Source organism: Microtus oregoni, unplaced genomic scaffold (genome assembly GCF_018167655.1).
Source record: "Microtus oregoni isolate MIOR12 unplaced genomic scaffold, Mior012 000077F_ref0000221, whole genome shotgun sequence".
Lineage (NCBI taxonomy): Eukaryota > Metazoa > Chordata > Mammalia > Rodentia > Cricetidae > Microtus > Microtus oregoni.
Genome location: NW_024544029.1, coordinates 6596683 through 6619644, shown reverse-complemented (window position 1 = coordinate 6619644; position 22962 = coordinate 6596683). Strand labels below are relative to the sequence as shown.

Sequence of the window (22962 nt, the reverse complement as noted above, 5' to 3'; positions counted from 1 at the left end):
TTTTTGCTAAGCTCCTGGTTAGAAGTCTGTCAGTGCACTGTTGATGCAGGTACAGCTGCTGCCTGCACACGCAAGGTCCTGAGCTGCACCTGTTATTACTGCGAGGGGGATTGAGTGAGAAAAGGGACATCAGCAGGGCAATTCTCAGGAGACCACCGTGGCTTTAGAACGACTGTAGCACACCAAGACATCAGCACAGACTTTCTGAGGAGTCTGCAGTGGGATCCGCACACTGTCAGACTCCTTTTCTAAGGACCCACACTCAGAAGGGTCCTGTTCTCCTTGCTTTCAGCTTCTGGCTTTATTTTTTGGGTACATTGAAGAAGCGAGGTCTGATGTAGTCCTTATACATAGACTAGAGAACACCTGGAACAGAAAGGCATTACACATCAGTAGTGTCCACAAGACGCAGACGCTTTCCCACATGTTTCTCTGAAACCATAACACTTGTGAAATAAAGAGACAGGCAACCCCTCAGGTCCACACAGAGGCTGCAGAATCAGACAGCACCTACGTTTAAGTCAATATTGACACAGGTGTGCATGCGCACACACACAGACATTGACCTAGGTGTGCACGTGCACACACACAGACATTGACACAGGTGTGCATATGCACACACACGGACATTGACACAGGTGTACATATGTACACACACGGACATATTGACACAGGTGTGCATATGCACATACACGGACATATTGACACAGGTGTGCATATGCACACACACGGACATATTGACACAGGTGTGCATATGCACACACACGGACATATTGACACAGGTGTACATGTGCACACACACACAAAATAAATTCATAAAGATGCAAATTCTATAATTTCTTAACATTTAAAAACCAATATTGTTATGAACTTAGACTTTGACACTATCCCCAAGTTTGCATTTTTGTTGGTTTTTTTTGGAGATGGTTTTTCCATGCTGTCCTGGAACCCAATATATAAACCAGGCTGACTCTGAACTACAGAGATCCTCCTGAGTGTTGGGGTTAAAGGTGTGGGCCACTGTGGCTGGCTCGGTGATACGTGTCAGCAGTCCTAGCACTTGGTAAGCAGAGGCAAGAATAGCTCAGTGTCGTCTTTGGCTGCACAGTGGTTGGAGGCCAGCCTAAGGTACATGAAATTCTGTCTCACAAAGGAACAAAACAAAGCAAATCTTGAGAAACGCATTGATCAGATATTTGATCAGATCCAGGCATCCGAATTAACCAGTCACATGTTCAGTATCTGTCTGTGCTTAGCAGGTAAAGGAACACGTGACTGAACAGCCCCTGCTCTGGGATTATAGCCAGGGCAGGAATTAGCGCTGAGAAGCGGATGCTGGTTGTGGCTTCCACAAGGTCCTAGGACTGTGCTGAGGCTGGGGGGGGGGGGGGGGGGCACACAGGTAAAATAGGTTTAGAGGGAAAGGGGGTACCTCCATAAGCCCTTGACGTGTTAGTAAATCTCCAAATGTCCAAAAGCTAGAGGGGTCGGAAGACTCGGCCGAATTCTCATTGCCCCATGACTGCCCACTGGGCACAGAGGATAAGGGCTCTGAATTCTTGCAGTTCCACATGATAGTAAACTGGGGCACAAGCTGGAAAAATTATAGAGTGAAATATTAAAATGACTAGAATTGATGCATAGAATTCAAGCCCCAATGTTTTTCTCTTCAGCTGGAATACTGTAACTGAAGTGATGTTCTCAGGACGGAGAGGTCGCTAAGGATGTCTAGCCGCCACCACAAGCCCTGGGCTTGATCCCCACCACCACATACACCAGGCATGGTGGTACCCACTTGTAATCCTTGCACTCAGACAGCAGAGGCAGGAATGTTGTCAGAAGTTCAGTCAGCCTTGGCTACACAGGGTTTGAGGCCAGCACCGGATAGTGAGACTGTCTTGATATGTAGCAGATAAAACCTTTGGCTGGCAAAGAGTCCTGGACTCATTTCGTTTGTCTTGTTAGAGACAATTCCTGCTCTTACTACCCACTTCCCTAAGGTCACAGTATCTTTGTCTCAGCCCACAGACCTGTCGCTTCACTGGTGAACCGATTCTCTAAGCGAGACCTAAGAGCGTGATGCCTCATGTCTGCGACACACAGCTCCACATGCTAACAGTGACGCCCAAGCTTCTTAGTAGATTTAACTTTTGTTTGTGTGTTTGTGTGTGTGAGAGTAGGCATGAATACGCCCTAGCACATGAGTGGGGTCACTTCTGCTTTGAGACAGGGTGTCCCTGTTGTCAGGTCCTGTGTACACCAGACTAGCTGGCCAAGCAGCTCCCATCTCACCACAGGCACACTGGGGTTACAGATTGCACATTGTACCACTTTGTGTGAGTGCTGGGAATCTGAACTCACTTCTCACACTTAGGTAGCAAGCACTTAGCACTTTACTATCAAGCCATCCCCCTGCCTCTCCAAGCTTTTAAATTGTGTGTAAAGAAATACATTGAGGCCCGGTGGTGGTGGCGCACGCCTTTAATCCTAGCATTTGGGAGACAAAGGCAGGTGAATCCCTGTGAGTTCGAGGCCAGCCTGCTCTACAAGAGCTAGTTCCAGGCTAGCTAGGACTGTTACACAGGGAAACCCTGTCTCAAAAAAAAAAAAAAATCAAATAAATAAATAAAAGAAATACATTGAGCTGGATGGTGGCGCACGCCTTTAATTCTAGCACTTGGGAGGCAGAGGCAGGTGAATCACTGTGAGTTCAAGTCCAGCCTGGTCTACAGATCGAGTTCCAGGACAGGCTTCAAAGCTACAGAGACACCCTCTTGAAAAACAAATAAACAAACAAAAAAAAGAAAGAAAAAGAAATATATTGACTATGTCCTCCAAATGTGTCTTTTTTAAACAAGGTTTTGTGCTGCAGCCTAGACTCAGGCTGACCTCTAGCAGATAGCCTCCTGCCTTAGTTTCAATGCTGGTATTATAGGCATGTGTATGTATTTTTAAACAATAAATTTAATATAAGCAATGTACGTATTAGCAAAGCATTATTATTTTTTATTTTAGTCTGTTTCTTTTTGAGACAGGATCTGGCTGTCTTGCCCAGTGTGGCCTCTATTCCTGGACTCAAGGGGAAGGACGTGTAGGACCTTCTACATCTGGTTAGTTATTTTATTTTCAAGATACAGTATTTTCTTCCCATATCCCTAAGGACCCCTTTATGTACAGAATGGGAATTCTACAATTCAAAAGGTTTACTGGAGTCTCGGGCTAACCTTGAACATCTGATAAGCCTGCCTCCACCTACTGAGTGCTGGGATTACAGATCTACGCCACCATGATTTTTTTATGCCTTGTTTTGTTCAATTTCAGTGCCTCCTACATTCTCAGCAAGCACCCTACCACTGGGCTGTCTCCATAGCCGTGGAGACATTTTGAATGGGGATTTCAATGCGTGCACTGTAGTTTGAGACAAAGCGATTGTCCTGCGAAATACAGTGACACTTGGTTTACCGGCCCTGTACTGTAGTGGCTCGTACAGGGCAGGGTACCAGTGTGGGGATGCTGACGGATGCTGGCAAGACAGCTCAGGGGGTGAGGGCATCTGCCTCCCAAGCCCAGTGACCTCAGAAACCATGAAAGGTGGACAGAACCACTCCACAGAGCTGTGCTGAACACAGGCCTTGGTTCACATGTGCCGTATGCACGGCACACACAACAATGCCAAATTGTGGAAGAGTTCTGAAAGTTTCTGAGCATCCGTATATGCGTGTGTGTGTGTGTGTGTGTGTGTGTGTGAGAGAGAGAGAGAGAGAGAGAGAGAGAGAGAGAGAGAGAGAGAGAGAGAGAGAGAATTAGAGACAAACATGGTCGGGACAGGAAGCAGCAGGCTCTGGTGACACAGGCCCTCTACAAAGCACAGACATCTGCAGACTCTTACTTTGAGTGGCACTTCAGCGTGGTCCTGTCAGGGCAGGGGTCTGTCAGCGTCCAGCCAGTGTTCTACCCGCCCCAAACAATGTGACTTTCCTCCCTTTGGTGCACAGGCTTCCTGGTAAAGGGCTACATGTCTCTTTGGGGAAAGCTGGAGAGATGATTATAATACATTTATTTATACATAGATATGTCATACACATGGTATGTGTGTTTATATGTATATGTGTATATGTGTGTTTCTGTGTGTGTATAACATATGTATGTTGGGGGATATTGCAGTATCTTCCCCTAGCTCTCCACTTTAAGTTCAAGCCCAGCCTTTTCTGCTTCTGTGATGTCCCCACTTTCAGCTCTAGGGCCATTTTAACCTGGGCCCCCACTTTGAGCTCTAGGGCCACTGTACCCAGGGTCCCCACTGTAACCAGGCCCCCCATCTCTGGCTTAGCCTGTGCTGTTGCTGTACAGACTGCTGCTAATCACAATCAAGCATCCCTGGCCTTTGCTGATCAGATGCTGCCCATGGCCCCGTTAAGATCTAGATCTCTCAGTCCCCACTGAGTCCAGTGTTGTAATATGAGTGGCGGGGCTGCGTCCCCAGCACCCCGGCCGCCTGGCTAGCTTATGCCCCGAAATAATTACCCGGACACTGTATTCTTTTAAACACTGCTTGGCCTATTAACTCTAGCCCTTACAGGCTAATTCTCATATCCCGATCAACCCATCTCTAATAATCTGTGTGGCATCAGTCTTACCGGGAAAGATTCTAGCCTATGTCCATCCTGGGTCTGAGCTTCATCACGTGTGCCTCAGAGAGCAGAGCTCTCGCGTCCGCCCGGGAGAGGGGAGCATGGCATCTCTCTGCTCACTTCCTCTTCCTCCCAGCATTCTGTTCTGTTTACTCCTCCCACCTATGTTTTAACCTATCAGGGCCAAGCAGTTTCTTTATTGCTTAACCAATGAAATCAACAGATTGATATGTGACACTCCCACAGCAGTTCTTGGAATGAAAGCGCTATGGGGACTTGAGAAGGGAGCCAGGATGACGGATGGGTGGACTCGGAGTCAGGACAATCGGCTGGCTGCCTCGATGGCAGTTTTATAGGCTCAGTACTGCTGCCAGCCGAGGCTAGATCGCCTGCTCTGGATGCCCTGTACACGGCAGCCCGCCTGGCTGCAGCCCTTCCTTCTGCCCCTGCCTTCCACTCCCAGCAGGACAAACAAGAAGTGTCCCCATACATTAGCAGATTAGATTTTCCCGAGAGAACGCACTAGCTGTCGCTTCCTGAAAGCCAGGAACCTTTGGAGGCTCTTCATATCTGAACTGTGACACTTGGTAATAAGAGGGCCAAACAGTAAGCACTCCGAGGCTTCGTGTTTGCCACTTTTATGTGGAGTAGCTGGATGCCACCACGGATGTGAGGACACACAGGGTGGACAGAAGGGTGGTGAACCAAAGGGTCCTCTCGAGAAGGTTCGCAGAGTCCAAGTGCCCACTGAACCGTGACAAAGAGCTTTGTTGGTGGCACTGAAGACATGAAGACTGACACCTGAGAGCTCAGGTGGCGGCCAGGAGAGGAGCTTCGCTTTCGTGCACGCCGTGACTGGCCAAAGCAGCTCTGGAAATGGAAGCTGTTGCTATTGAAGAGGAGTTTGTGGGTGGTGACAACCTTGGCCGCGTGGCTTTGGTGGATGGTCTGATAACAGTGAGGGCAGGTTTGGATGGGGGAGCTACAATTACAACAGATCTTCAGGTTTGGGACCCAAGAAGAGAGGAAACTGAAGCAGAAACTGAGGCCACAGTCATCAGTGGCTTTCACAGCAGGAGAGGCAGCTGCAGCTGTGGCCAGAGTTTCTCACTGCAGGAAACAAAGCATGGCTGGAGAGGAGAGTGGGAAAGTGGCAGGGAACCCCCACCTCTCCCCGAGTGACTCTGAGCTGGTCTTGCTGCTGCAAAGGCAGGCAGTCCTCAAGGCCTGCCCTGGGACCCGTGCAGTCTGATGATGGTGCTGAGTAGTCTTTTAATGTGCCCCTCTAAGCTGTACCGTGTGAAGATAGCGTACTCTGAAGCCGTCTTGCTACTCTCCTCCAGCAGTGAGACCTTTAGGATCCTCACGGGGTTCTGCCAGGCTACATTGGGAATTTCATTACAATTGCTTGGATGAAATGTCTTGCCTCCAGAACTCTGGTGCAGTTAAGCTGACAGGTCCTACTGCCGTGTTAGCAAGTTCACCATTGAACAGGTCACGTGAGCATCGCCTACTGAGCCAGGAGCACACACGTAATCCCTGTACCAGGAGGCCTGAAGCAGGAACATCTCAAGCTCTAGATAGCCTGGGGTACTTCCTAAGTACTAGCCTGGGCTATAGTGTAGGACCCCAAAGCAAAGTAATTAAAGGGTCTTGGTACTACCTATGCAGTGACTGCGCTCCATAGGGCCATAGGAAGTTTATAATGTCCATTGAAAAAGGGGCCAATACATAAGGCCCATAGGAAAACAGCCAACCAGAGCCACTGTAGGAATCTTCTGTCCTGCGTATTCTAGCTAGCTCATGTTTCAACATTCTAAATTATTCTTGCCTATCCTATCATGAGGATTGTTATTCTGAGTCTGGTCTGACTCTGACTAAATAGCAATTTTGGGGTCCACCTTCGACTACCTAGAGATGTTCTGTGTCAAGCAAACAAACCTCAGAAATGTACGCCAGGTGTGGTGGTGCCCAGCTGAAATCCCAGCCCTTGTGAGCCAGTGTCAGGAATCCCACCTGCACTGAAGGCCATCCAGGCTACACAGTGAGCTCACCGCCACCCAAAGTGGTCTGTGCTACACAGTTTATGTCAGCGTGACACAAGCTAAAGTCATCTGACAGGAGGGATCATCAGTAGAAAAAAAAGCCTCTTTAAGATCAGGCTACAGGCAAGCATTGCTTTCTTAGTGGTTGATGGGGGAGGGCCCAGCCCATGGTGGGCGGTGCCATCCCTGGGCTGTGGTCTTGGGTTCTATAGGAAAGCAGGCTGAGCAAGCCATGAGGAACAAGCCAGTAAGCAGCTCCCCTCCATGGCCTCTGCATCAGCTCTGCCCCCAGGTTCCAGCCCAGCTTGAGTCCTGTCCTGATTTTCTTCAGTGATGGACTGCCATGTGGAAGTGTAAGCCAGATCAACCCTTTAGTCCCCAGCTCGCCTTTGGTCATGGAGTTTCATCACAGCAATAGAAACCCTAAGACGTGGTCTTATCTTTTCTTGTAAGTGCATTGCTCAGTGGGCAAAGCTTCATACCCAGATGGAAGTAAAAATGTTTAGATCTTTGGCCTCTGCAGTGGCTCCTCCTAAGTAAAGTGCTGGTCAGATAGTTGGGGATGCAGCCACCGCTGTGAGCGGAGCTGGGTGGAGTAGAGGCAGTGCTAGCACCTGCCACTAGAGCAGTGGTTCTCAGCCTGTGGGTTGGGCCCCCTGGGGGGGTCACATAGCAGATATCATTTACATTATGATTCATAACAGTAGCAAGATTACAATTATGAAGTAGCAATGAAAATAATTTTATGGTTGGGGGTCACCACAGCATGAAGAACTGTGTTAGAAGGTTGAGAAACACTGCCATAGGCTGTTACACAGAAAATCCCTGTCTCAAAAAGCCAAAAAAGAAGGTAGGCTGTGTTAGCTCACACCTTTAATCCCAGCACTCAGGAGGCAGAGGCAGGTAGCTTTCTGTGAGTTAGAGGCCAGCCTGGTCTACAAGAGCTAGTTCCAGGACAGGCTCCAAAACTACAGAGAAACCTTGTATTGAAAAACAACAACAAAAAAAAACCCCACCCCCTCCTTAAGGTCTTATCAGGTGAAAATAGTAAGACATTAAGAAGCCTCGCCCCTATTAGCCTGTTTCCTTAAAGGTTTATTTTTTGTGTGTACGAGTACCTGAAAGTATGGAAGCACACACTATGTATGCCTGATGCTCAAGAAGATTCCAGAACTCTCAGATCTCAGAACTGGAGTTCCAAGTGTTTCTGAGCCACCACATGGGTGCTGGGAATTGCACCTGAGTCCTCTGAGAAACAGCCAGTGCTCTTAGCTGCTTCATCTCTCCAGGGCCCAAGGCGAATCTTTTTATCTGCAGCCTCGTACTGTCTCAAGCCAATATTTATCTTCTACCAAGAATAAACAGAATAAGGAAAACACAGACACAGATGTGCACACCTGTAGAGGACAGCTGGCCCCGAGAAACCTTACCTAGGGTCATGGCTCCCACAGCGCAGCCTTGGGCAGCGACCCGCACGTGGATGAGACGATGGGACAGCTTCTCATCTCTTCTGGACTTCAACTTGTAGAGACCGCAGGACAGCACAGCCATAAAAGCTGCCACCCCTGTGAATTTAAACCATGAGTGGCTAAACAGGAGGCAAGTGCACAGGGCAGCTACCCGGAAAACCGGCAGTCAAACTGCAGGCTGTGTGTCCCTCACCTAACACGCTCAGGGCCAGAAGCCAGGCTTGCGGGTGGTGTAGATTTTGGAATATCTGCATTGTGATTTTTGTGATGGACCTAGGTCTCAAAAGCAAACCTGTGTAAGCCTCACACACCTTTTCCACCTGGACTGGAGGTGTTTCCTAGATCTGCAGAGTACCTATGCTTTGATCGTGACTCCTCACGTGACAGCAGGTGCGAACCTTCTCAAGGCATCACGGTGACTCAGATTTTGAAGTATATTAAAATTTTGGATTTCAAATGCTCAACTTGTACCAAAGAGGACATTCAAAAGAGCTATAGCAGAGGACATGCCTAGCATGGCTTGAAGCCTAAGATTGTCCCAAGCATGGCTTAAGGTTGGTGTGGCAGTCCATGTCTGTAACCAGGATGCTGCTGTACAGGGAGGTTAAGGCTAGCCTGGGCTACATGAGACCCTGTGTGCTGGCTAGGTTTTTGTCATCTCGATGCAAGATGGAGTCATCTGGGAAGAGAAACCACTATGGAGAAGATGCCTCATCAGGGCGCCTGTAGGTCTAAGAAAGCAGGCTGAGAAAGTAAAGCAGATCAAGCCAGCGGGCAGCGTGACTTCATCGGGATTGTCCCCGCCTCCAGTCCCTGCCTCGGCTTTCCTCCATAGCAGGCTGCAAGATGAGATGAACCAAATCAACCATTTTTGTCACTGTGTTGCCTTTGGTCATGGTGTTTTATTTTATATGTATATATTTATGTACCACATGTGTTCAGTGCCCACGGAAGCCAGAAAATGACACTGGATGCCCTAGGACTGTAGTTATAGACAGTTGTGAGCTACCATGTAGGTGCTGGGAATTGAACGTGGGTCCTTTGGAAAGGCAGCCAGTGCTCTTAACTGCTGAGCCATCTCTCCAGCCTCTAGACATGGTGTTTTATCACAGCAGTAGAAATTTTACTGAACAATAAACATACTCAAAAATATAGTTTTTAAGAATTTATTTAGAGAGAGAGGAAGAGAGATTGAAGGACTGAATTTGGGTGTATTTGGGAATCTGTTTTTATATTTCCTCTTGCTAGTGCACTGCACATCCCAGGCTAGCCAGTCTGTTCTCCACCTCGCATCTCACATTAGCTTGCTCTTCCTTCCTTTCTTTCTTTCTTTCTTTCTTTCTTTCTTTCATTCATTTCTGTCTTTAAGCTCAAGAGCAATTTTATTAGCGTTTAAAGGAAATCCAAGGGAGGCAGACTGTAAATTTCTTCTGGCTTCCAGGGGCACCAGACGCACGTATAGAAACATACATACCTATGGAAACACCCATACACATAAAAAATTAAAAAATAAACCTAAAAAAATGTTTAAGTAAAAATGTTTTTAAAAACATAGTGTTGTTCTACTCTGGGGTTCTCTGGTCCCCTACTGATTTATCTCTCCATCAGCAGCCACAGTGTCTGGGCCATCCGAGCCAGGAGGCAGAATGCTTCCTTCCGCTTTATCTTAAACAAACAAACCCCAGAACAGAACATGCTGCACACATGTGTAGTGCAGGCGCTTGGGAGGTTGAAGCAGGAGGATCAAGGAGTTAGAGGCCTGCCTGAGTGAGACAGAGAGACTACCTCAAAAAACAAAAGCCCAAAGTCTTGGTGTTAGAATATTTCCCTTGGGGGCTGGAGAGATGGCTCAGTGGTTAAGAGCATTGCCTGCTCTTCCAAAGGACCCGAGTTCGATTCCCAGCAACCACATGGTGGCTCACAACCATCTGTAAAGAGGTCTGGCGCCCTCTTCTAGCCTTCAGGCATACACACAGACAGAAAATTGTATACATAATAAATAAATATAGAATATTTCCCTTTCGTGAGACCTCTAGACTGGTCTCAAGCACTGAAAGATAAACACTGTTTTAGCTGCTGGAGAATTCACGATTTCCATTATGTTACATCTCAGGCTCTAAGCTTGTCTTTTGTGTGTCTATGTATGTGCGTATGTATATGTGCACCTGTGTACACAACATATAGTGGCCAGCAGACAGCCTAAGGTGTCATTCCTCAAGTGCTGTTCACCCTGGCCTGAAACTCACCAAGTAGGTCAGCCTGGCTGGCCATGGAGTCTTGCAGATCTGCTGGCTCCACTCCCCACTGCTGGGACCCAAGTGAGCAGTCTCCATGCCCCTGCCTTTTTATGTGGGTTCCAGAGGTGAAATTCTGGTCCATATCCTTACAAGGCAAGCGCTGTGGTCACAGAAACCTTGTTGGGATTGTAATGGGAATGATATTAAGCCTCTGGATCTATTTGGGGAGACCTCACCTCATTGCTATATTACAATATATAACTAATACTAATTCATGAACATAGTAGGTAGTCTGTTATTTTGCAATTGTCATCATACACATGTTAAATTCATACCTAAGTATTTTCTTTCTGATGTCTATAAATGGATTTCCCCTCTTAAACTATAGGGTCTGTGTATTTGTTCATGGTTTACAGAATGCAGCTAATTCTTATGGGGATAAGAAGTTCTGGTTAATTTTGTTGGCACAGGAGATCCTAGGGATAGGTGATATTCGTAGCCTTCATGGTACGGTCTCTCTTTGGTAGCGTGAAGAAAGAACCAGGGTAAAGGATCACAGTGCTGTGTGTTTTATAGACTCGTTAGTGAAGGCTGAGGGGAATGACTAAAGTACAAGATGTATACACAGCAAAAGGCAAGCCAATAAGAAAGCTACGACAGGGCCAGTGAGATGCTTTGTGGCTCGCGGACTGCTGTTGGGACCCGGCAGCCTGAGCTGAGCTCTGGATGCCACTTAAGGGTGAAAGAAAGCTGTAGCTGTTGTTGTCTTATGGCCTCCACACATGCCACATGCCCTTCCAATCTCTCTCTCTCTCTCTCTCTCTCTCTCTCTCACACACACACACACACACACACACACACACACACTTAGAATAAGACTTAAGGAGGGTGGAGAGATGGATGGCTCGGCAGTTAAAAACACTTTGCTCTCTCAGAGGACCAGGGTCTGGTTCCTGTAGCCCAAATCAGGCAGCTCAGGACTGCCTGAAACTTCAGCTCCAGGGTATCTGACACCTCTTTCTGGTCTCCTGCACCTGCAGGTCACATGTGGTGCATGCACACACGCGCGCGCGTGCACACACACACACACACACACACACTCACATACAGGCATACACATACATATTCACATACACCAGCACATAACACACAGGATTTTTTTAACTCCCTGGGTGGTGGTGGTGGCACATGCCTTTAATCCCAGACAAAAGATAGATGACTCTTTCTTTCTTTCTTTCTTTCTTTTTTATTTTATTTTGATTTTTCGAGACAGGGTTTCTCTGTGTAACAGTCCTGGCTGTCCTGGAACTCACTCTGTAGACAAGGCTGGCCTTGAACTCCCAGAGATCTGCCTGCTTCTGCCTCCCAAGTGTTGGGATTAAAGGCGTGCGCCCGGCTCTAAATTACAATGATCTTAAACTGCTCATGCCTCCTAATGTAGAAATTTCACTTTTGGAATATATTCCAAGAAAACAGCAAAAGTACAGAATATGACACAAAAATACTCATGATTGTATCAATCTGAGGAAAAACTAAAAGCCCTAAATTGCCTGAACTATAATGGTATATTGTGTTTTTATAAATAAAGCTTGCCTGAAGGTCAGTGCAAAGTAGCCGTACTAGACAGCCATAGAGGCCAGGCAGTGATGGCACACACCGGTAATCCCAGCAGCCACACTAGTTAGCCACAGCGGCCGGGTGGTGGTGCACACCTTTAATCAGCACTAGAGAGGAATACAAGACGGGAGGAGACAGCTCTCAGTCTCAATTTCTGGAGGCAGGATTGCCTATTTTCGGTCTGAGGTAGCAGTAAGAGTCAGTGGCTAGCTGCTTTGTTTTTCTGATCTTCAAGTTGAACCCTAGTATCTGTCTCTGGGTTTTTATTATTGGTGCAACACTAAGCAGAAGAGAAACTGTACACTTACAAACTGTTATAAGAAGAGATCTCTGTGAGTTCGAGTCTAGCCTGGTCTACATAGGGAGTTCCAGGTCAGCCAAGGCTACGTAGGGAAGTCCTGTCTCAAAAAATAAGAAGAATCATAGATTTATTTTGATTTATCTCACAGTGCTTCAAATTGGACCCCAGGGCCTACGTGTTTGAGGCAAGCACTCTAGTTCTGGATCCCATCCCAATAAATCATATTTGATGGAAGTGATTTCAGACAATCAATAGAAGTATTTTGTAAATTATCTGTATAACACAGTCCATCCTGTGGCAAAATATTCTGTAACTATTGCTAAAATTACAAAAGCTAAATGAAACTTCAACAATATATACAAACTTTATCCTTATTTGTTTTCTAGCTAAAACCCGACTCTTCCCTTGATCAAGTCCAGTTCTGTCCTCACTAAAAGGTTCTGTCCCTTTGGGAGATCTAAGTCAGTGCCGTTCTGTTCCCAGTGTCTCTGGTCTGCAGGTAATTGAGTTTGGCCAGGAACTTTCATCTTTTGGCATTAGACACACTTCCCGCGAACAGAACACCGTCTCAATGTGTAACAGACGCGGAGGTTAATCTGTCATTACTGGGGTTAAGGAGCTTGTTTTTCCTTCTGTCATCTCCCTCTTTTGAGGCAGGGTCTTTCATGCTGGTCTTGAGCTTACTCTGTGTTGACCTTGAACTTCAGTTCTTCCTGAGTGCTGGACTTAGAGTGATCTTCCAACCTGCACTCATCTGTAAGGAGACTTGAACCTAGCGCTGTGCACAAGCTAGGCCAACTCCACCAACTGAGCTGCATCCCAGCCCCCTAGAATCTCAATTCTCAATCATACTTGACGGCGATGTGGGGAAAGCCTGTAACAGCAGATGCCAAGACATCAGTGATGTGCAGAACAGAGACAGGCGGTTCTAGCCCACCCTCGGGATGCTAAACTGCTGCTCCAGTCCTCAGTCAGAAACGTGAGTCTATTCAGGGCGTTCAGTTTGAGTCGGTGTGAACTAATTTTAGATGGACCTCTAGGGGCTGACGAGATGGCCCAGCAGGCAAAGGTGCTTGCTGCTAAGCCTGCTGTTCTAGGTTTGACCCCTGGAACCCACATAGCAGAAGAGAACCAGTCCCCTAAGATTGTCCTTTGACATGCTTGCTGTGGCATGTCTGTGACCGCCCCCCTCCCCCATAAAACAGTAACTATGAAAACATGAGAGAGGCCTGTGATGAAGTGTGTAAAACTCAGTAAAAGGATAACTAAAATCCACTGGCGTGTGAGCTGGAAAGTATCAACCCATGCTGCTGAGGGGCACGCTTCGGAGAATCAGAATGTGCGCGCACAGGCAGAGTCACCCCAGGGAGGCTGAGCTCCTTCTCATCCTGGTTTTCCTACAACCATCGAGGCAGGTACTTACCCACAGGGACGAACGGGGAGTCTCTTGATTTCCTGAGGAGGCGGGACAGCTGGCCTTCATCCTCAGCTGCTGACCACTCGTCTGAAGGCGTACTTCTCTCTAGGGACAGCAGGGACCTGTGTGGTTGCTGCCATATTCCAAGAGCCTGTTTTCCCGCTGCTACGCTGCTCAGAGCCTGTCCTTCCCTCCATCTCACTTATTGCACCTCAATCCCAAACGGAGGGGGAGTATTACAATATATGTGGAGAGAGAACCTGGCGGGCAGAGTCCTTGAGTACAGCACCTCGGTCCCCATCCAGTCCCCTTTCCCAGTGTGACATTTGAAGTCTCCTGGGACCCCAAGACTTCTCCCCAGATACCAAGACCACAGGCTTTCTCTTACAATGATGTCACCAGCACAGGCAAAACTAGTCTTCTGATGTACAGGAGATGGGGGTAAAAGTCTTCTGGGGTCCAGCGGATAGGGCAACCTCTCTGTACTATGTGCAGTACGAAGACAACTGCTCAGACATGTACTGAGCACCCCTAGTGCCAGGCCAGGCAGCGAGAAGTGACTGTCCTCATCTGCCAGGGATTAATGAAGACTCAGAGACAACTGAATTGCAACAGACTGAGTGGTCCAGCCTGGTGTGTGCACAGCCCACCTTTACACGTGAACACACACGCAGCGCATGGTATTCCAGCCTGGTGTGTGCACAGCCCACCTTTACACGTGAACACACACGCAGCGCATGGTATTCCAGCCTGGTGTGTGCACAGCCCACCTTTACACGTGAACACACACGCAGCGCATGGTATTCCAGCCTGGTGTGTGCACAGCCCACCTTTACACGTGAACACACACGCAGCGCATAGTATTCAAACACAGTAGCTCCACTTTATGGATGAAATTTCAACAGAAAATCAAACCCAGCAAGAGGCACCATACCTGCACGTGCTGGAGCCCAGCCCCACTGCTTGCTGACTCCTGCAGGGCCTGAGCAGCACAGGTCTAAGGCTGCCACACATCCCTGTGATTTCCAGCTAATTGATGATCACAGGAAAACAGACAACCCTGAGGGAGTAGCCAGCTGGCATTGGCTGAGGTCTCCCATCGTCCTGCTGAAGACCCAGAAGCAGCAGCAGCTGCCACTAATGTCAGGCTTTGGAAGCTTCTAGGTTTCATTTGCTTTTTTGAGACAGGGTCTAATGCTATAGATAGTCTTGACTGTCCTGGAACTCGCTCTGTAGCCCAGGCTGGCCTTGAACTCAGGGATCCACTTGCTTCTGCCTCGTGGGTGCTGGGGTTAAAGTTGTGTGCCACCACACCCAGCTAGAAGAAAGTCCGACTGTTCAGGGGGCTCCTGGGGCCTCTGTGACTGTGACTCTTAGATATCCCTGCCCAGGACTGAAGGGAAGGAAAATGTGGGGGTACTTTCGGGGAAATGCCATCCAAAGCCAAGATCCAATTCCTAGTTTAGGAATCCGGCACAGTTCTGACCCTGGGCTGGATGGAAGGACCCAGCAGATAGGAACAAAAGAGCACTTAGCACAGAACAGCTGGGGCTTGCAGCTCAGCCGAGGAGCGCTTGCCTCGCATGCATGAAGCCCTAGATCCAATGCCAAGCACAAAATAAAACAGCAGCTCACGGAAACATGAATGATAGGAGCAAAAAAAAATGTCTTCCGATGATCAAAAATCAGATGGACAGCAGCTGAGGATGAAGCCAATTATCCTGACTCCAAGGGTTCTAGAAGCCCCTTTGCCTCAGTAGAGGCACCTGCAGGAGGCGTCCCCCCTGCAGCCTGCACAGACACTCGAGTCCACGAACAGCCCTTAAGAAGGACCTCTGCCTCTCGGCCAATCCAGAGGCGGGGTGGGAAGCAGCGCAGGCCCTGACTGCCGGCCAGAAGATAACTTGCGCCCCAGGCCGTGAGCGAGCACCCTGTCCTGGCTTCTGTTGTGCCGGACTCTTGAGTCTGCAGAGATCTCCCCGTCCTGTCTGCACCTTCTCCAGCTCCAGCTCCACCCATCTTAGCGTGGAGGCCTTCGACCAAGGAGAGTTCACGTGGTTTTTTTCCCCTTACACCTTTTAACCGGAAGTCTGGCTTGTGTTCCCTCGCTCTCTTCCTCTTCTCTGATAAGCTGCATACTGTTTCCCCTTGCTATGCTTTTCAGGTGCATTTGGGACATTCACATGCATAACTAATGCAATAGAAGAAACTCACATTTTGTCAACTATCTAGCAAAAAAAAAAAAAAAAAAAAAAAAAAAAAAAAAGATGGCTGGGTGGTGGCATGCCCTTAGACCCCAGGCACTTGGGAGGCAGAGGCAGGCAGATTTCTGTGAGTTCAAGGCCAGCCTGATCTACAAGAGCTAACTCCAGGACAGCTAGGACTGCTAGACAGAAAAACCCTATCTCAGAAAACAAAAAATTGGCTTGCACTTTTTATTGCATTTCTCTGTCTTTGGGGGGCGAGGAGCACACCTGTAGAGGATCAAGGACAACCTGTGGGAACTGGGGCCACTTCCACCATGGGGATCCTAGGACTCGAACTCAGACCACCAGGCTTGGCAGCAAGCACTTTACTGGTTGTACCAGCCCATGTGGAGTTTTCTCTAGGATCCAGTCATGTGGCTTGTCATGTCCTCGTGACAGAGAGAATGCCATAGCTGACTTTAACTTTCATGACCCTGATATTTTTGCCTTTTCCCTTCACGGTTCTGTGAAGCAAAGTTGTGGCCTAGGGCGTGCAACCATCCCAGCCTCCAAGCTGGTTATTTTGTAGGATTCGAGCGTGGTTGCCCTGTTTTCTCCTTAGGCTTAGATCTAACATGTTAGGCAGACTGTGTTGTGTGATGTCAAGAGACACCACCTGAAAACAGTTCCCCCATTCAGGTCTGTGCTCTTAGCTGTTCACTGCCCTGGTGGGGGTGGCAGTGGGGCTAACCTGTAACCTTTGCCAACCTCTATGGTGTAAACAGGCCAATTTCAAGCTAGTGTCTGTGACCGTGTAACTTGAAGTAGGGAAGTATTTCTCTCCTCTGCTGGGGTTGAGACAGGGTAGAAAGACAGAAAAAGAGAAAGGGACCTCACCCTAGAGCCAAAGTCTCTTGCCAGCTGAGAATCCAGAGGCCCAGGACTTAAAGCTTGCTATGAGGCTGGATCACACAGAGACATTATTCCTTTATTATTCCTTTATACAGAGATGGTTTCAAGTGAGAAAGTTAAATGTCAGTGACACACGTGTCATGGAAGACCTTTGAGTGTGGCCTTGCCCTTTTCCCAGCTGTAATCCAGGTAGCCTCTAGGAATTACTAGCTAAACTTTAGAAGTTTTGTTTACAATAAAACACCTTGTATTCTCACTTAAGTTCCTCAGGAACACTTGAGCAGCAACTCGAGGGCCCTAGAGGGCCCTACGGTAGGATATGCTCCTGGGACTCCGGGGGAGCCCCCGCCTCTCCCTCACACCCAGGTGTGACTGATTCTTCCCTGTGCTTCTCTCAACTTCCAGGTGTAACTGTTAGCAATCCCTAACAAACTCAGCTCTGCTCTATCCTGGCTCTTCATAGAATTCTTTTGGGGCAAACTTAATGACCTGGTTTTGCCATGCTGGAGGTTCCCAAAGCATAGGGGGACTGCTCAGACTGCTGGTGGCAGTGTGGGCTGTGTCTTCTGCCACACGACGCTTCCACCATGTTGGTTAAAGTCTGCCAGCTGCTCCACTATGACATTACTATTTTTTATTTGTAATTAAAAAAATAATAGATAATCTAATGTTATATAAGCATCTTGATATTTATTATACCTTAACCCATTAATTTCAGTACATAGTAATAATGGTTGCCTGGTGATGAACTTGAACTCTGTCTAGTAACATTGTGAAGAGAATTTTGGTAAACAACCTAATAAGTGTTTAATTCTGTAAAAACCAACTAAAACTGGACACTTCTCAGAGGTAAGGGGACAGCATGGCCGGAGTCATACCTTTTGATGTGTAAAACATTATAAATGGAACAATTCCACCAAATGGAAAAATGTAGCCAGGCAGTAGTGGCGCACGCCTTTTATCTCAGCACTCGGGAGGGAGAGGCAGGTGGATCTGAATTCCAGCAAGCCTGGTCTACAGAGTGAGTTCCAAGACAGCCAGGGCTACACAGAGAAACCCTGCCTCGAAAAGAAAAAAAAACAACAGCAAACTATAACCAAAATCTGTCTAGATGGATAATGGTGATCCCAAGCAGATGTGTTTAGTTAACACATCACTGTCTGCCAATCAGGAATCTTGCTCTAATAATTGACTATAGAGATTAAAAAAGAAAAATGAATTTAACATCTTTTTTTTTTTTTTTTACAGCTTGTAGGAACTTTATTTTCCTTCCACCTTTTTTCCCTTTGCTCAGGTAACTGCAGAGGAGCTCAGGACCACTCAGTGGTGGCTCCAACCCACTCGGTGGCCTGCGCTGTGGGAGCTGCTGACCAATCCTCAGTGGTTGGCTGGGCACTCCAGTCTTCAGTAGGGAACTGCTGGATGGGCACCGAGGGCACCTGCACCCCCTCAGACCAGTCAGCCACCTCTGGCTGAGCAGCAGTGAACTCAGGAGCTGGTGCAGTCCATTCGCCCTGAAACTCCTCCTTGGTCACGGCCTTCTCAGCCGCAGCCTGTTCTTCCTTCTCAATCTCCTCTGGGTCTCTGTAGAAGTAAAGATCAGGCATAACCTCCCATGGGTGCTCACGGGAGATAGTGCCACGCATGCGGAGTGCTTCACGGGCCAGCATCCACCACATCAGGCCCACTGAGTGAGCTCCCTTGTTGTTGCACGGGATGGCGATGCCCACAGAGCGCAGAGGTGAGTCTGTGTTACACAGGGCAATGGTGGGCAGGTTCACGTAAGACGCCTCTGTGAGGGGCAGGTGGTCAGCCCTGGGATCGGTCACCACTAGAAGCCGTGGCTCCCTGAAGGCTGCCTGGATCTGGTTAGTGAAGGTCCCTGGGGTGAAACGGCCAGCAATCGGAGTGGCTCCAGTGGCGGCAGCAAACTTCAGCACGGCTCGCTGCCCAGTGTTCCTGGAGGAGATGACGCTGACATCAGCGGGGTTCTCGATGGCAACAATAGCCCGAGCTGCAAGCAGCAGCTTCTCCCAGGTCCTCTTCAGATTGATGATGTAGATGCCATCGCTTTTCCTTTTGTAGATGTACTGCTCCATCTGGAAGTCGAGGTTGGTGCCACCTAAGTGGGTGCCTGCAGCGAGGAATTTGAGGACATCCTCCTCCTTCATCTGCAGGACATCAAGGGCTCCGGACATTGTGTAAGTTTCCCTTTAAGTTACGTCGGGAACCAAGAACAACGCCGTATGGACCCGCCCCGGGGCAGCGCGGAAAAGCTGAATTTAACATCTTTAAAGATCTGACAATACTTGGTTTAGTCCCTAATAACACACTCACACACACTCTGGCACGCTCTCACGTGTGCACGCGCACAGACACTGACACACTCACACAACACAACAAAGCAGCAGCAGCAGCAGCACGAACGCGACAGTAAACGGGAGAGGACTTGGAGGGAGACGCAGAAGTGAGGGTGGGCAGGCGCCTTGGCTTTATGGGAAGGAAGGAGTGGGTTGAGGACCGAGGGGAAGGCAGGCTCCAGGCCAGCCTTGTGTCCTTAGGCCCGGACAGGGGATGTGTCTTGTCCAGTCTACTCTGGGACTCTTCTGCCCCTCTGTGAAAGGACTGCTGACGTCATTGCTGAGGGGTAATGATGCAGGCCAATTGACTTTGGTAGCAAGTGATGACAATTTAGGCACTGAAAGTCTGACTCTGGCTTTTAACTTTCCCTTGAGAAGAAACAGGAAGCAAGGACTGGGGTCATTTGTACAAAGGGCAACTGCTATAGAGACATTTAAGGCGAGTGCTCCATCAGCAAGAAGCCAGTGACAGAGTCAGCTGACAGCACACGTCTGTGACCTTAGCACTCAGCACAGCTAGTCTGGGCCCGAGGGTGAGAGAACATGACTCAAAAGAAGCAAAAAGTGGGGTGTGTGGGTGGGGTGAGAGGCACAGCGGCTAACAGCACTTGTTGCTGCCGTGGAACCTGTACTGGGGACACCCTCACATGTGGCACACAGATGGGACCAGTCATGGTAGCGGTCTTTTAATGCCTGTGCTCGGGAGGCAGAGGCAGGTGGATCTCTGAGTTTCAGGCCAGCCTGGGACACACAGGGAGACCTGGTCTCAGAAATACATACATAAATACAAGTTTTTAATACACAGAAGGAAGTGAGTGAGGAAGGATGGGAGCGAGGGAGGAGGTAAGCGGAGAAGGTGCAGCGGCTTGCGGGAGGCTCAGCCCCCAGGTGTCACACAGGGGTTTCAGAAAGGCTTCCGCAGTGTTTAGGAGTGTTGGAGAACTAACAGATGAAGAGACAGTGTGGCACCCCAGACAGGGAACGCAGATTTGTAGGAAGACAGTGTGGGGGGCCACGATGGGAGCAGAAGCTGAGGAATGGGGCTGTGGCGGTCAGAGCTGTGCCCCAGCCCCACAGTGTCGGAGCCTGCCTTTCCATCTCAACGCTTTTATTTGGGGGCTGAGGGCTGAATTCAGGGTCTTTCCCCACTATCATTGCTGTGTCCTCTTTACCTGTGCATTGTGTCCAACTGTGGACCTTAGGGAATTGTGTGTTCTAGACAAGTGTTCTACTGCTGAGCTACATCCCTAGCCCTGACTTTGTGATTTATTTAATGTTTAATTAACTTTCTATTGCATTTATTTTATTTTGTGTGTGAGAGTTTTAAATGTATACATGTCTGTGCAGCAATGGCAGTCAGAAAAAGGACATCAGATTTCTCAGAACTGGAGTTTCATATGGTTGGGAGCTGCCATGTGGGTGCTAGGAACTGAACACTGGTCCTCTGCACGAGCAACAAGAGCTCCAAAGTGCTGAGATGTCTCTCTAAGCCATTCCACACACATGTGTAGGTCAGAGGTGAACTTGTAGGTATGGGCGCCAGAGGCTGAAGAGGTCACCAGGCTTGGCAGCAAGCCATCTCATGTTCCAAGCTTTGCTCTTATTTATTTGGTGTTTCAAAATGGTTTGTCTGTGTAGTCCTGGCTGCCCTCGACCTCACTTTGTAGACCATGGTAGCCTTGAACTTGGAAATTCACCAGCCTCTGCCTCCCAAGCGCTGGTATTAAAGGCGTGCTCCACCACTGCCCAGGAAGCTTTGCATTTTAAATAAAGGATTTTGAACTCTGATCTGAAAGCCATGAGTCGCCAAGGAGGGATTTCAGACAGGGTATATTGCAGGCCTGGTGGGGAGGGTCAAGCTGGGGTCAAGTCAGTACAGGTAGGGCAGTGGGCGCAGAAACAGTGGTGGGAAGCCAGGAGGGAGTTCTAAGATGAGATCATGGTTTCAGCTCCAGTGGCAGTGACAGAAGCCATGTTACCAGATAAAAACCACAGAGGAGCAGACTGGGGTAAAGAAAGGCCCTGGTTAGGATAGGCAGATGTGAATGGCTACAGGCCAGGAAGGCAGGACGATGAGAAAGACAGTGATTGGCTCCCATGCTGCTGCCCCTGGGGAGAGAGGAGCACTAGGGTAGGTTGTTCCCAAGGCCTGAGCGGCTACAGGTAGAGTTCTAAGCTTGCAAAGATAAAAGACAAGGAGGACTTAGGAAAGGGGACTTGCGAGTGTTTAACGTCTTCCATTGGAAGGTGATGACATGATGCTCACACGAATGCTTGGCCGTGTTTTCGTCCTGGAATGGTGTTTATCGTAGGAACATCTTTCTCTAGGCACTGAGGGTCGAATCTAGGCTTCTTGCACACTAGACAAGCACGGTGCTGGGAAGCATCCTCTCTGCTCTGCAGGAATTTTTTAATTTTCTGTGTAAGGCTGTTTTGCATGCATGTATTTGGTGTGCATGCAGTTCCCATGGGGGTCAACAGAGGGCATCAGAGCCCCTGGAACTGGAGCTACAAATGGCTGTGAGCTCCCATGTGGGAGCTGGGAACTGCACCTGCTTTCTCTGGAAGAGCAACCAGTGCTCTTAACTGCTGAGCCATCTCTCGTGCCCCTTGCTTGTTGTTGTTTAAAGGGAAGATTTACATTTTCCCCTCACATTCTCAAGGTTATCCATGTTCTCCATAAAGCTAAGGGTTGGAGCCAGCTTTTCCCATTTTAGCGTGACTACTCCCTTTTTCTGTGTACTTGTCATCCGCGTGTACAACACTTACCAAATGTTTGTTTTGGGAATTTTCTGAGGAGACTAGTGTAGAACTCTAAAATAACTCTGAGGCCTCCAGTCTTAGTTCTTTCCCCCCTCCCCTGGGAACCAGGAGTCTAACAATTACCTGCATACATACTGAAATGTCTCCCTGAGTCTTTGTGAATGTTCTCCAGATAGAACTCAGTTATTGAAATTGGGGCAAGATAACTCTTAAGATGTTGACTCAGTTCCTGATGTTTTGACTCAGTCCCTGGGAAGGGGTCAAAGTAACCCTCAAATGTTTCCTCTTACCTCACCTGATCTGGCAACCGCCCTCCAGCCCTGGCTCAGACCAATTATTGTTAATAGCCCTTTGAATAAGCCAATCCCAATAGTTGGAAAACAACCCCCGAGTTCCCACCCCTTGTTTCTATGGCTTTTTGCTTTAAGAGTAGCCTGTACCAGCTAGTCGGGGTCCTTGGCTTGAATGCTGAGTGACCCTGTCACAACAGAATTAAAATCTTCATGCTTTTACTCTGTGAGAGTGTTTTCTTGGGGTGACTCCTCCTCGGTAATTGACTCAAGGGTCCAACATTTGGTGTGTTAGCCAGGAAAGAGTTGCCCCAAGACCCACTAAGACCCAGTTGGAGGTAAGAAAGAACTAGCTCGCTTTTATGTCTATTTGTTGTATTTCTGTTTCTGTGTAATTATGAGTCAGTAATTTGAAAATTGTACCTGTGCAGGGCTAGTATTGAAACAGAACAAAATGGGGAAGCAGATGTGTCCTTAGACCCCTTGCCCCAGCCCAGGAGGATGCTCCACAGGCATTTATGAGGGAGGAGTGATCAGGTGGCTCTAGTCCCTGGGAAGCCTGGTCTGCCCTGTGTATTAAGGCACCGTTGAAGGTGTTTTCTGACCAGAAGCCCTCAAGTCAGCCTTGTCTAACTCCCTATGCAGCTCCGTGCAACAAAATGGAAGTCACCAGCTCTAACCAGCCCATGTCCCGAACTAAGGCTGATGAAACAAAAAGATGGAGCCTCACCCCC

At 48.4% G+C, this 22962-nt stretch overlaps 2 protein-coding genes across 2 annotated transcripts; both read right to left on the bottom strand.

Annotated features, from left to right (window-relative positions):
* Positions 1 to 301: 301 nt before the first annotated feature.
* Higd1c (HIG1 hypoxia inducible domain family member 1C) lies at positions 302 to 15736 on the bottom strand. Its single transcript, XM_041642542.1, is given in 4 exon segments — positions 302 to 366; positions 8107 to 8241; positions 13724 to 13918; positions 15484 to 15736. Coding segments are annotated over 4 exon segments (648 nt in total).
* Positions 15737 to 18041: 2305 nt separating this feature from the next.
* On the bottom strand, positions 18042 to 19060 carry LOC121441498 (40S ribosomal protein SA-like). Its single transcript, XM_041642729.1, has one exon. The coding sequence runs from the start codon at positions 19011 to 19013 to the stop codon at positions 18126 to 18128; it is 888 nt and encodes a 295-aa protein (XP_041498663.1). The 5' UTR covers positions 19014 to 19060; the 3' UTR covers positions 18042 to 18125.
* Positions 19061 to 22962: the final 3902 nt, after the last annotated feature.